We start from the raw sequence: 13,999 nt of genomic DNA on the forward strand, positions 1-13,999 counted from the left end.
ATCTTGATAAAACCGTGGTGTTTTCTATAGCTTTTTATATGAAATGTGAAATTTCTATAGATTTGTTTAAAGATGAATAACTTTTTGTTTGAGGCTAAAGATTTGGCTATAAAACAATACAGTGTTGCGGATTAAAAAATGTGGTGTGCATATCTGTGATTAAATCAGAGATGCTTTTCGGTTCTGAATCAAACTGGAAAAACCACTTAATTGCACGTTTATGTCAATTATCCCATAAAGATTTTTCTATAAGAAAAGCTGAAGTATTCTTGTAAATTAAAAAAAAACCACACCACTGCCAAATTGCTACGACTGGTACATTATTTTAAAACCTTAGTGGGAAGTAGTAGAAAGACTGATATAATCGATTTGAATAAAATTACGAATCGGCAAAGCTTCGATTGTATTAAAGCTTAATTTCCCAGACATTAACGATTACATCACGATTGTAGAATTTCCTAACAAAGGCTCTATATTCTTGGTTATGGTCTAACGTGAATCACAATAGTTCCTATGCGTTTCTACTAGACATTAATAAAAATAATTAATGTATTGCTTAATTTGAAATACCTTGTTCACGCTTTCCTTATCCTTGCTTCTGATAAAAATGTTGTAAAAGAAAATTCACACTTATGTTATTTTATATTAAAAAACTGTAACAAAATCCTAAAGATTGGATAAATTTATATAAAAAAAAATTATACAGCTAAAGCTGCGTTTCATTAATTTTTATTTTCAACTTATAATACTGGCGACGTTTCGCGTTTATTTGAGAAAAAGGACTTATAAAGTTAATATCTCTGAAAGACATTACTTTTTGACAATTGTTTGTGGCTTTTAAGGGGTAAAATTATCAAACTTTGTTTAATTTAAAAACCGTTATATATTTTACTTGGAACTGTGATGGTGAAGTGGCGTTTGTCTCTGACCCTGAGTTCATGGTTTAAATTGCACCTGGACTTTTCTTTCTTAGCACAAACACTAGTTCGTATGGTAAAGGAAAATATTCTGGGGAAACGATCATAACCTTGGCTATTAAGAGAAAAAAATGATCTCGAAAAAGATACAAAAATCTTCGGCTACAATATTATATTATATTTATTGGTTTACGTCAACAAACATTTCTATGAGCTTTTTGATAAACATAATATCTACTAAATCTTAACTCATTGTATAGATTGCGGTCTTATCGCGATAATTTCAATTTGAGTTGCCCACACAATTGACAATGTTGCAAGCCTTTCTACGATTCTAACATTAAACGCGTAAAGTTTGTATGAAAATATTTTATATCATTTATATACAAATATTTCTCTCAGAAATTTTTGAAACTCTTTTGCTACTTAGTATTTACTACATAATAACTTTTTATTAAAAAAGTCGATATTAGTTCAATAGTAGTGTCAATATACATACAAATATCGTTGAAGCTTTATCGTAAATATACGTACAAACCATAAATCATAATACAGGCTGTTAAGTATTATTTATTGCGTGGAGTTCATTCAATATCTGATATCGAAACAAAATTCGTACGTCGTCTTCCAGTCCAGCTTTTTAAGGAACTTTCTGCCTCGCACTACCTCTTTGTGGAAGCAGCTATAAGTAAAAGCCTTCAAGGTATGATCATGCCCTATCATTAAACGTAACAGCCGTGTGACACCTATAAGTGACCCTATAAACCAAAAAAACAATAGAATATATGATTTTTTTTGCAGAATTTTTTCACTTGACACAGTGTTTAAGTTTAAATGAAAAACTTATCTTATGATCACGAATATTAATTTTCGTGCCAAACTGTATTAAATTATTAATTCGTGTTTAGAATGATTGTACAACTACGGAACTAGATTATAAAATTATGTCATGTTTGACAATTAACATCACCAGTCACCCGTGACCATGTATGTAATTAATCGAATCAATGATACACATCTATATTAAATGACTTCTGATGGATGCTTATATTACTTGGAGAGGTCTAGAAGTTCGATTCTGGTCTAAACATTAATTCTCGTATTAGCAGAATATTGTCTTACCTAGGTATTAGATTCAGAACTGAAGTGATTTAACCTAATTAAATAATAATTATATTTATTCGTTATTAACGATAAAAATAGAATTCTTAAATCTAAATAGTATATCTGTAAAATAAAAATTCAAAATGTATTTCTGTTTAAGACTTCGGAGCTTTATTCATGTACAAGTACGCATGCGCGTTTACGTTCCTTGGACGACTGTATGAACCATACCTACTTATCTTTTAGGCCTTAACACAGAGTTAATTAAACAGATTTTTTGTAAATAATAGATAGTTTCTGTAAGAATGTTGTAAAATACTTTATTTTAATTATCTTTGATTGCTACCAAATATCCTTTTAACGCCAGTATGATTTAGCAGCGCTCGCGTAATCCCGGAAACCGCGTCTCGCTACCGTCTAACTTACAAGTTTTATGTTACACTGTCAGATATATTATTGACTTGTTAAAAACTTTTTGCCAAAGAATCGTTATTTTAATTATATGGAAGCATAGAAATAAAATTTTCTTAGTGTTATTGCTTTATTTATTTGTATACGTTAAGATTAATATTTAACGCGTACCATTCATAATTAATTTACTTTCATGCTTGAATCGTTTTATATGAAATAAGATACACTTAAACACAAATAAAACGCGTTTAATTAATATCATAGTTACAGGTTCTGAGGAGTGAATTTTACTAAACGTATGTTTAAAAATAAATTAATATATTTTCTTCCAATTGTAGAACTCACTACAACATAAGAATTATCTTATAACGAGTTCTAAAAGATTTGTACAGTTAGATCAGATTTTGGAAAATACTTGTAAAATAATCAAAACTTTCAAATTCTGGTATGCAATAGTAATTTAAGCAGTGCCGCCAAAAAAATTCATACAAATATTGGAACTGGCAGTAAAATTTTGAGTTTTTTGTGGTGTATGAAATGTATATGAATAAATGATATTTTTCATCCCGGTGCTTAGAAATGAATTGCACCAATTTTCACTTGAAATTATATGTTTATGGTCTATATTGGATATTTACACGGTTAAGTGGTATGACACCTATAATATTTTTACGTTAATTAACTAAAATATTTTTTTATCGGTAGAAATTCTATATATATTCGAAGCTCTTGTAAGAATCTTTTACTTCAAAAAATACTAATGTAAAAGAAAAAAATCTTGCATCACAAAATATCTCATCAATCAAATTCATAACCAAGTTACTTAATGTAAATCAGGCAATAAAAAACTATCCTATTAATAACAAATTGAACAATTAAATCGAACATGAAAGGATTATGAAAGAGCCTCGTTTATTCTAATAACTGCATACATATTTTAACTACTGCATACGTATATAATAATTTATTCTATTATAATCTGTTAATGTCATAATTATGTTATGTTTACTATTACGGTATTCATAAAACAGTATAATGAGGGATAATTTAAATGGAGCTTGAACTATTGGCTTGGATTTTCATCACTTCTTAAAGGTATTGAATAATATAATACATATGCATTCAATACATGCGTCGCACTATGTATTTAAGTTTACGACGGTCACGTAAACCGGATAAATTTGAGCCATAAGCAAACGCCTTCGATGACGTTCTTAGAATAAAGAAAACTATATTTAACAAACATGTACATAGAAAATCCATTGGTGTATAGCCAGGTTTCGAACTTCCTGTCCTCATAGTTTAGCATAGGGTGCCTATGAATATATAATTTCGTATTGCACCAGAAAGCAAAAATGTACCTAGTTTTATAGCGGAATATGGAAATAATTTTGGGCGTGAACGATATTTTGAGCACTATATATTAAATATAAATATTTTTTACTATAAAACCATTACTAATTGTCACAGTTTTTCTAAAACAAAAAAAAAATTACAAGATCCCAGAACTCTTTCCTATTTTACTCACGTTTACACAATGTTTGTTTAATTTCCATTACCTTAAAATTAGGCTATTGTTTTCTCGGCCTTTTTGTCTTATATAATATACATATATAATATATAAACGCTAATATGAAGAAGGTTTGCGACTGAGCGGAATTTTTTACTGATTCTAACTATTGTATTGGGTTAAAACGCATATTTAATTTTTTTATTTCTATTTTCCAGGTAAGTTCTTGATAAACACCAATTTTCGGTAAGTTGTCCTATATAGTTTAAATCCTAAATCAACCATTAAAACCGGTTAGTGCGTCTGAATAGCACAGTGCTGCCATTCTTTAAGCGGATTATCTGGTAACTACAACCATATGATTACTTCACAATGCACATATGAAGCCTTTCGCTTAATAACATACGTCAACAAACTTACAATTCCAAATCCAACCACTAGATGGCAGTAATTCGTTAAAATGAAAGGTCATCATTTTTGCACATGCAGTTTCGATGAAGTCTAACTAGGACAAATTCATAAAAGAAATTAATATATATTTAAATAAATTATAATTACTGGAATTAAAACTATTTAAATACCTTTTAATTTAACTTAGCTCTTATAACTAACGCATTAATAAAGTATTAATAGAGCAGTTTGTTGGTGTTAGCTGAAACAATATCGATAATATGAATGTTTAAATTAGTGGGAACAAGCTTTTAATTTCTCCAGATTTAAAAAAAAAACTTGTTTTCTCCTCATATATTTTCGAATAAGTCCGACACTCAGTATCAGATGAGCCTCCTGCCAGTTTGCCCCTATTGTATAAAAAAAGTTTGATATACCAGAAACAATTCACTTGCCTTCTTAAAAAGTAGTTCTATGTGCATTAAAAAGTTTAATACAAGGGTCAGTCAAGGCTAATCTCAAAAAATGGTGAAACAGGAAATTATCGCCGGATATTGTAAAATTATATCAGCGCAAATATGAACCGGAACCATTAATACGGTGAGACTGTAAGATTTTCACGAGTAAGAATATATTTCGAAATGGTTAATTAAAACTTAATATTGATGTATCGAATATCCTGGCTTACCAGATCCGGACTAGCTATTAGTCTAAAAGACGAAGCGTCACGTTTTGCAGGGCCCTAAAAATTATATTACAGCTGTACGATATAAATGTTGTTCTATCGCAAACATTTGATTCTAAAAAAAATATGCGTTTTGATGCCACTCAAGTTCCAAATCTAGTGAGCATATTAATGTATTAATTAGCGTATTAATGTGGCAAAATTACTAAAAACATTGTTACAATTATTACATGTTGATAACCCTATTTTACTTGACTCACCTATGGTCTAATTTAGCCTAATCTAAAAAGTGAATGGTAAATAATTATATCATTATAATAATCAAACATGGAATACTTTGGACTTTGGAATTCAAGATCTCTCTGTGCATGTATCTTAGCCCTTACACTCAGGGTCCTTGAGCCTAAACGGGCCCTCCACTTATTAAATCCAGCGCTGACGGTGACCACAGTAATTATTGCCTAGCATGATTGGTTTTAAATCACCCAGGGTATTGATGTCTTTACCAAATGACAAACTCGGTACAATTATATTGTGCAACTTGTCCTAAATAAGCATGCCTTTTAAAAATAATAATACTTTATAAATTGCGTTTTATTAAAAGGCCAAGAAAATATATGAACAAAATGAACACGTTATAATACATTGTCAACTTTGGAGGACATTCGATAAATAGTAGTCTAAGATGAGATTTGATCGTAACTTTAAATATTATAAGCGGTATCAAAGCGAGCTGTGCCCGCAGATTCTTCTTTAATAAAACTCAGTAAATAAAAAGCAGAAATGTATTTATCCTTTGCAATTGTTAGCACAAGGATAATGATTTGCATTCAAATGAAAGATTTTATAAAAAAAGAAATCTTATAAATAAGTCAACCAAGGCTTACGATTAAATAGTTTCTTTATATATAACATATAAAATATTTCACGTAGGACATAGGAGGATACATATAACATTTTATATATATTTCTTGAATTTCCTTTCAGCATGATTTGCATTTGCATTTCAGCGATATAAATACTTTGATGATCAAGTGTGAAGTAAATATTGAGTTTATCCAATCGTAAAAATTATTCAACCACAAAGAATATCTTAATTACATAGGAACCCATTAAAAGTAATTTCCCGCGGTAACAAGGAACTGATGCAATTTCGCCACATTTACTTAGCAAAAAGTTATAAGCTTTTCTCGTAACAATGACACGTTACATACATCGATGTGCTAATATAACACTTTGTAACACTATATTAGTAATATATCGTTATCTGAACATTTAGTTATACACACCCTCACTTTCAGACCATCAAACAACACAGCCGAATTATGTATAAACTTAGTTAAATGACATTAATACTTTTTACTGATTTTTTCCTTTCATAAATGTTTAAACCTTTTTGTATATGTATTCCTTGGCTACACCTTTAGTGTAGTAAATAAATAATTATTGCGCGATATTTACCTTTTAACTATTTAAGTACGGAGACTCAGAGACAAGCCTTGGATTACTAATCAGAGTAGAGTCTTCACGCAACTTAACTTCAGTATATAAAAAAAAACTGAAATATGAATATTTAAAAATTATACAAAATGGGGTTGAACCTTTTTTTAGGATACGGATATGTGAAAATAAAACTATAAATATAGTCTGTCAAATTACGTTTAAAAGCTTTACAATTAAATCAAGATTGTTACTAATACAAATGGAACATTAGGAAATATTGTGCGTACGGCTATAACAATGGCTGAATCGTGACCTTCAACTATTGCAATCACGCAGGTCATTGACTTCAAGTAAAATATTTATGAACAACATATATAGGGTACAACTTTATGAAGATAAATATTATTGTTAGTTTCTATTGTTATAACACTAGAATATAATTTGTATTTACAATTTTCTTAACCTACAAAGTAATATTAAAAATAACTAAAATTCTTAAAAATAAAATTCATACAAATTTAAAAGTTTGTTCCCTGTGGCAGTGTTAACGCTGGCAGTATTTCCTCGCTGTATTGCGATACGTCATAGGTAATAATTATATTCGATGAGCGAGGAAAGCACCAGCTCTTAGGTCACCGGCGCCAACTGAAATCTTTAATAAGCGCACGTGCACTTATACCCCATGGCCCAAGAGTCTCTACTCCAAAGGGAACAAAATCGAAGTTGATGGAAATACTCTTAAATCTCTGCGGCAGACCCACCTTCTTTGTTTGTCCGAAGGAAGTGAGACGGGGCAAACGTGTCCACACAAGTAGCATCTCATTCTAAAGCCCGTCCCATTTTCCACGGATCAACGACATGTCATCCGGCTGCTTGCCATCGTCTCTTGCGCTGCCTGTTGGCTCCAAAATTGCTGGGACATTGACGGAGGCAAGAGAGCGGCGTATAATGTCGTTGAGCGTGGCGTGGCGAGAAAGACGACCTGCACTCTTTTGGCAATGTAGGCCATACTGTCAAAGGTTACTTACTTCAAAGCCACAGGGACACTTATGGGGACTACATATGGGCACTCCTAAGCGGAGGCTGATGGCAATGCGAAGTGATTCAGGGTCCAAAAGGATGCGAGTGTTTGACGAAGCATAAGTATTAGGCCAATGACTGGCTTCCCTAGACCCCACAGCCACCAACCTTGCGGGGCCTGTTATTGAAACGAGACCATATAACTTTTTGAATTCAAGATAAATTATAAATCGTCAATCTACTGCCTTAATGTCAAAATTGCTCTAGTATTCGTTACCACTTTATTTCACGCCTCAAGTATAATTACGCACATAACATGACCTAATGAACAAATTACTATATACGTTTATATATTTAAAGAACCGTTAAGCTCGTTTAACCATAATTAATTTAAAAATATACATAATTAAATGAAAATATAACATTTTATAGCCAATATTAAAGGTGATGCAATTTTTAAAATGGTAAGTATCGCAAATTACGTAAAACATTACCGCCGTACAGTTGCACAGTGTAGTTGACGTTTTGTAATAAGAAAGCTCTACTTTATGATAATTCCAGAGTTAGAGAGATAATCGTTTTATTGATTTATAGTTAGTCACGTTGTTACCTAAAATATCGCCTAGGGCCATATACTTAAATCCACACAGACTACTTCTCGGGAATACGAAGAATTGTAATTACATATATATTTCTAGACTAGGCCTATATACACGAATACATAACCTGATTAGTTTAAGCCCGATGACGTAATTTATATGCTATATTGTTATTTTTATACAGTATCATAATATTTTTAAGAGTTTTTTTTAAACTTCCTTAATGTATAAAGTTACTTAAAGTTCGTATTAATATGTGATATGAAATCATTTAACAAAGTATTCTAACGTCCAAACATCAAAACCGTTAGGCCACAACTATTAAGTTGTCACGTTCATTTGTTTGAAAATAATAAAACAAGCGCTATTTATGAAAAAGACTTTGGTATTCTAAATTTAAAGTTAAATTATAATTACATACATTCCAAATTATTTTCACCGAAAGTTTTGCAACATTGTGAGAGTATATTAAACATCTAAAGTAATAAAATGTTATTTAATACACCGAGCACGTTATATGTATTGTACCAGATTCTAAACACATTGTTACATGTTACATAACACTATTTGTACATATTACATTTTAAGAACATTATTATAATAAGATAAAGTAATTGCTCGGACAATGTACACTTTCTTATTAACTTACATTTTTGTTGCAAGGCTAACTTTCAAAATTCTAATGAAACTAATTATGAAAGGTGCTAATGAGTTATATGAATTATTTTAAATAAATTAATAAGCAGCTAAGTAGTGATAACTTATTATTGATTCATTTTTTCATCAACGTTCACATCAATAATTCTATAGTATATAATTATACTGTAAATTAAATCAAACCTTAAAGATGACATATTATAGTCAGATAAAGTATAGTAACAGGCAAAACACTTGACTATTAGATAAAAAACAAATGACCACGAAAGAAATACAGATATCTGAGAGCCAGTTATAAAATTATCTCAATTGAAAAAAGAAAAAAAATGTTTAGCAAATTATTTACGTTATCTATATAAATTATTCTTTTTAATTCATACAAAAAAATACACTTTCTTTAAATCTTTTAGATAATTATACTATACGTTCAATAATTAAACTAAATATTCCTATCTCCGACATAGATCAAGTGAAATTTTCACGTTTTAAATCATAGTCTCGAAATAGTTGAATATAATTTTAAACAATTAACATTCATAATTATTAATTAAAAGTTAAACTCTTTATGAAATTGAAAGTGTTTGGTAATAATTTTATATTTTTTACAGAATGTATTGTATATCAATAATACAATCAAAAAGTATCTTAGGTGCATATTTGTGTGTAAAAAATTTACGTCAAATCAGGGAGGGTAAAAGATAATGAACCGAGACACGTTAATAATATGTTGCTATAGGTTAAAGCCTCATCAATTCACCTTTCCGTATAATGTCATAACACTAATCAGTAATGTTTCGATTAGCCAGCTTCACTGACAACTTTCATTAAGGCGATCAAAGATAAAGCGAAATGTCATGTACCAACTGATGTTCGCCACATAAAGTTTTATGTTCGCGATTTAAAATAAATAGTTGCTCTTTATCTCATCTGAATTCATCAAATATAAAGACCAACGAAACCAAAAAGCTGAGATTTAGGTTGTTTTCCATTTTTAATAAGTGAAAATTATTAAATACCAGTATAAGAAATAATTTATTGTATGTTATTAGTGAATTGTGAAAACAGCGGGTTCTAACGAAATAATTGCGAACCATAGATGTATGTTATTAGAAAACCAACATCAAGGTTCTTCAAATGTTATTAATTTATTTTGAGAAATATATTTAAGTTATGACTTATGAAATTTGACTTATATAGATTTACTTCTGTCAGTTACGCAAAACAGTGTATGCGTTTATTGTCAAATGTTTCGACACCATTTAACTAGCGGCGATCCGAGTGGCTTGCGATGCGATACTAATCTAGGCCGTATTATGTCGTATTTCGCAAATACTTACGGTCTACGGATCGAATAATAACATACTGCACGTAATTATGCAAAATAACAGAGGAATCAATGAAAGCATTCGTTAATTTTTGGCATGGCCAAGTTTATTACTTATAAAATACAGATAACTTTTCTATAAATGGTAACATTTTTTCGTTTATAAAGTAACAGGTACATCAACTCAAAATTATACAACGCAACAACTGATCAGGTTTCATACAAAAAGTAAAATAACAAAAAAAACTATTAAGCAAGTCGTATCAGTGCAAAACAGTCTAGCTTCAGAGTAGTATGTGTAGAGATCGATTTGACATACTCTCTGACAGCTCACTGGCTTAACCATAATATTTGTGCTAGTCTTACATTTACATATCACAATAGAGCCTCCTCTTCCTGCAGCCATTAATAGCTTTCATGATGACCGTACTCGTGACCGTGGCCGACGAAAACAGGTACCTTAACGGGGTAGGGCACTGGCTTCTCAACATGAACGGGAACGTGTTTCTCAATGTGTACTGGGTAAGGCCTGTCTACCAAGACTTTGTAGGGCACTGGGACGTGTTTCTCAACTGGCACGGGAATGTGTTTCTCCACTGGGTATGGCGCTGGAACGTGGACTTTCACGGGGTAGGGTACTGGTTTTTCAACGTGAACTGGTACAGGGCGGTCGACTGGGACCTTGACGGGGTAAGGCACTGGTTTCTCAACGGGGTAGGGTACAGGTTTTTCTACTGGGTAAGGCACAGGTTTAGAGATGTGTACAGGGTAAGGCCTGTCAACGTGGACCTTGTATGGTACGTGGACCTCCTTGATAACGGGGTAGGGTGCGGGTACATGAACTGGTACCTTTACTGGGTAGGGGACCCTCTTTTCAACTGGGTAAGGAGCGGGTACATGAACCTTTACTGGGACTGGTACTTGCTTTTCCACTGGGTAGGGTTGAGGAACGTACACTTTGACTGGGACTGGTCTGTCAACAGGGACATGAACTGGGTACGGCACTTTTTTCTCTACTGGGTAAGGCTGAGGAACGTGCACAGGCACTTTGACTAGTTCCTTAACGGTGTATGGGACATGCTTAACAACGGGGTAAGGTTGGGGCACTGGCACCTTGACAGGCACAGGAACGTGTTTCTCGACTGGGTATGGGATGTGTTTTTCAACTGGGTAAGGAACAGGAACGTTCTTTACTACAGTAACGGTTTTGTGAACTTCCTCGTGTCCACCGTAACCACCGTAACCGCCGTAACCACCGTCAAAACCGCCTCCATAGCTTCCTCCAAAGCCACCATCGTATCCTCCGTGCCCGTATCCGAGACCTATGAGACCACGTTTTTCATGTTTTTTGTCGTCAGCTGCCACCTTGTTGTCGGTTACTGCCACTTCTTTTTCTGCTGTCTTGGCTTCTTCGGCGTGAGAGAGAGCCAGGACAGCCACCAGACTGGCGGCCACGAGCTGAAACCAAAGTTTTAAAATTAGAACATATTCAAAGTACTTTTTACTCTCAATAACAGTTTGTATCTTGCGTCTTTCATAAAACTAATTGTAGGATATATATCTATGATATTTATGTTCAATTGCTTTATGTAAATGTATCATTTCCTTATTGACCAACAAAATGGCAAATCCAGAAAATTTTATGAAAAACGATCACATGAGCACTAGCACAAGCACAATTCAAATTAGACACACACCATGAGCTTCATGATGCTACGTTTGTTGGTTGCACTGAAGTCAACGAAGTCCTGAATGCGAATGATGCGTGTTGGATCTCAGCTCTGATATATATATGAGCGGTATGAGTGGCGGAGCGAAGAAAAAAGGCATAGCACTGTAGTCCTACAGTACTTTCGCTTTCGAGGGGTATCGCAAGGCGCAAATTCAAAATGCTCTATATTCAACTTACAAAGTTTAACCGGTTTGAGATAATGCAGACAGTTCCTGAAGCTTTGGTAATATCAGATATGAAATCAATAACCAAGAGATTATTGATTTTGTAATACAATTACTGATTAAAAATACCTATAGCTCAAAGTTAAATATGGTCACATTTTAAGATCAACTCCTTCTCTTATTTTAATAAATTTATACGTTCTGACCTAATTTAATTTTCACCACAAATACTATCACATAGTATTCTAAACTTTAACAAAATAATCTACAAAATTAAGGTGTTTTTTGTAACTATTATAAATTCAACTTCAATTAATCTGCTCTGTTCCTATTTGGTTAATCACTAAATAAAATTAAGAATATAATAGTATGTTAATGACATTAAACTTAAAGATCCATAAGCCTAATTTTATTTTCGACATCCGTTCCCACATAAATAATTCTACTACTTACAAATCAGTAAGTAAAAATCTACACTATCCACTATCCACAGTAAAACCTCGGTCAATATATCAAAGTTCTAAAACACTTCGTAAAAGTGATAATAACCTTATATTCTAGTCCATTAAGAAATATAGTTCAATATAAATCTACTTAAATACGAATATAAAAAATCTTTATCCAGAAATAAAACAGTGATTTATAATTTTATTTGAGTTTTACTCTGATCGTCGACACTGCATAATCAAAATTTCTAAACTTAAATAACTACGTATTTACCATAAATAATAAGCATTTGTATTCAAATTGTCTTTTATTTAAAATCTGAAGACAATCTTAATCGTTTAAATGTTTATTTGTGTCTTTTGAAAGTAAGCCCTTCACTGAAATAGATAGTGCCGTGGACTAATTATCCAATAGTTGTGTATATTATACAGCGTTAAAGGAATTTCCGTCAGTCATAGTTAGGTGAGTGATTTCGTTTCACTGTTCCAAAAGTATATAAAATATCTGTTATCCTATATTACTATTACTTTCAGAAATAATAAAACAATATACTGATGAGGAAAAGGAAGGGTTTTGCAGCTCAAAGTATTACCTCCTAATTATAAACAAACAAGCTTTTCTTTTTAATATTGTTTCAGATAAAAAGTACAATTAACAAAAAAATAAAGTAATCACAAATGGCACGTTGTTTATCAATTACAAACTCAATCAAACAAGCCATCAATGATACAGAATTCGTATTTAGATAGATACAATATTTTCCCACAAATGCTTAAATATGTTAGTATGAATTAAAGTTCATATTTCGTGAATTTGTAAGTCCGGAGCGTAAAGATATACCTGTACTTAGAATTTCGTAAATGGTTCATTTTTGTCCGACTGTCATGTTTCTAACATTCCAAGGTCCCTTTTGTTCTTTGATATTGGTTCATTACTGCATTTGACATTATTACTTTCACGAGCCGTTTAGGCAGTGTTCAGGTTTATAAGGGATTTCTTGCATAAGCAAGCATTATATTGTCATATGTGTTCAAGTTTTTCAAGGGAAAAATTTGTGCCCACCAAATTTGTACGTTTACACACCACGTGAACAAACTTGAGCATAAAACTTAAAACATTGACCGAACCGAGTAACTAATTATATACATCTTATTTTCTTGTTCACATGATACAATCAGTTTCATCAACATATTGCTGCTTACATGATACACGAGATTAATAAAAATCCATTTATCAAATTGTAACAGAAAATGCTGTCAAATTATTTTATTGCTACTTCTTTGTCTTTGTAAAACCAGTGTTTATTGGTAGAATTAATTTCAAATAATTTTAAATCGCGAATTTCACGATTTTATAATGCAATTCATTTTTAATACATTTCTTTCGTCAAATGTGCAATAACGTTATGTAATTAATTGTATCGATAACTATTAATAACGTACATAAATGCCTTCGTACGCATCCGAAATCCAAACCCACACTACCAACACTTTACTAATAATTTTATATAATTATATTAATATTTTCTTATTTTCATAGGTAGAATAACCGAAATATCAACAGGATAATATTTTTTGCAGTAGTCAAAAGTAAAAA

At 31.7% G+C, this 13,999-nt stretch overlaps 2 protein-coding genes across 2 annotated transcripts in view; one reads left to right on the top strand and one right to left on the bottom strand.

The window, feature by feature from the left end:
• Nucleotides 1–13,999, top strand: part of LOC123715982 (angiotensin-converting enzyme) — a 78,813-nt gene that overhangs the window by 22,963 nt on the left and 41,851 nt on the right. The window lies entirely within an intron of this gene.
• LOC123715995 (skin secretory protein xP2-like) lies at nucleotides 10,195–11,800 on the bottom strand. The gene is made up of 2 exons (XM_045671436.1): nucleotides 11,758–11,800; nucleotides 10,195–11,518 (listed from the first exon to the last, which is right to left on the bottom strand). Exons 1-2 carry the CDS (start codon nucleotides 11,767–11,769, stop codon nucleotides 10,466–10,468), a joined length of 1,065 nt encoding a protein of 354 aa, XP_045527392.1. The 5' UTR covers nucleotides 11,770–11,800; the 3' UTR covers nucleotides 10,195–10,465.

The sequence above is a fragment of the Pieris brassicae genome, chromosome 1, assembly GCF_905147105.1.
Source record: "Pieris brassicae chromosome 1, ilPieBrab1.1, whole genome shotgun sequence".
Classification (NCBI taxonomy): Eukaryota; Metazoa; Arthropoda; class Insecta; order Lepidoptera; family Pieridae; genus Pieris; species Pieris brassicae.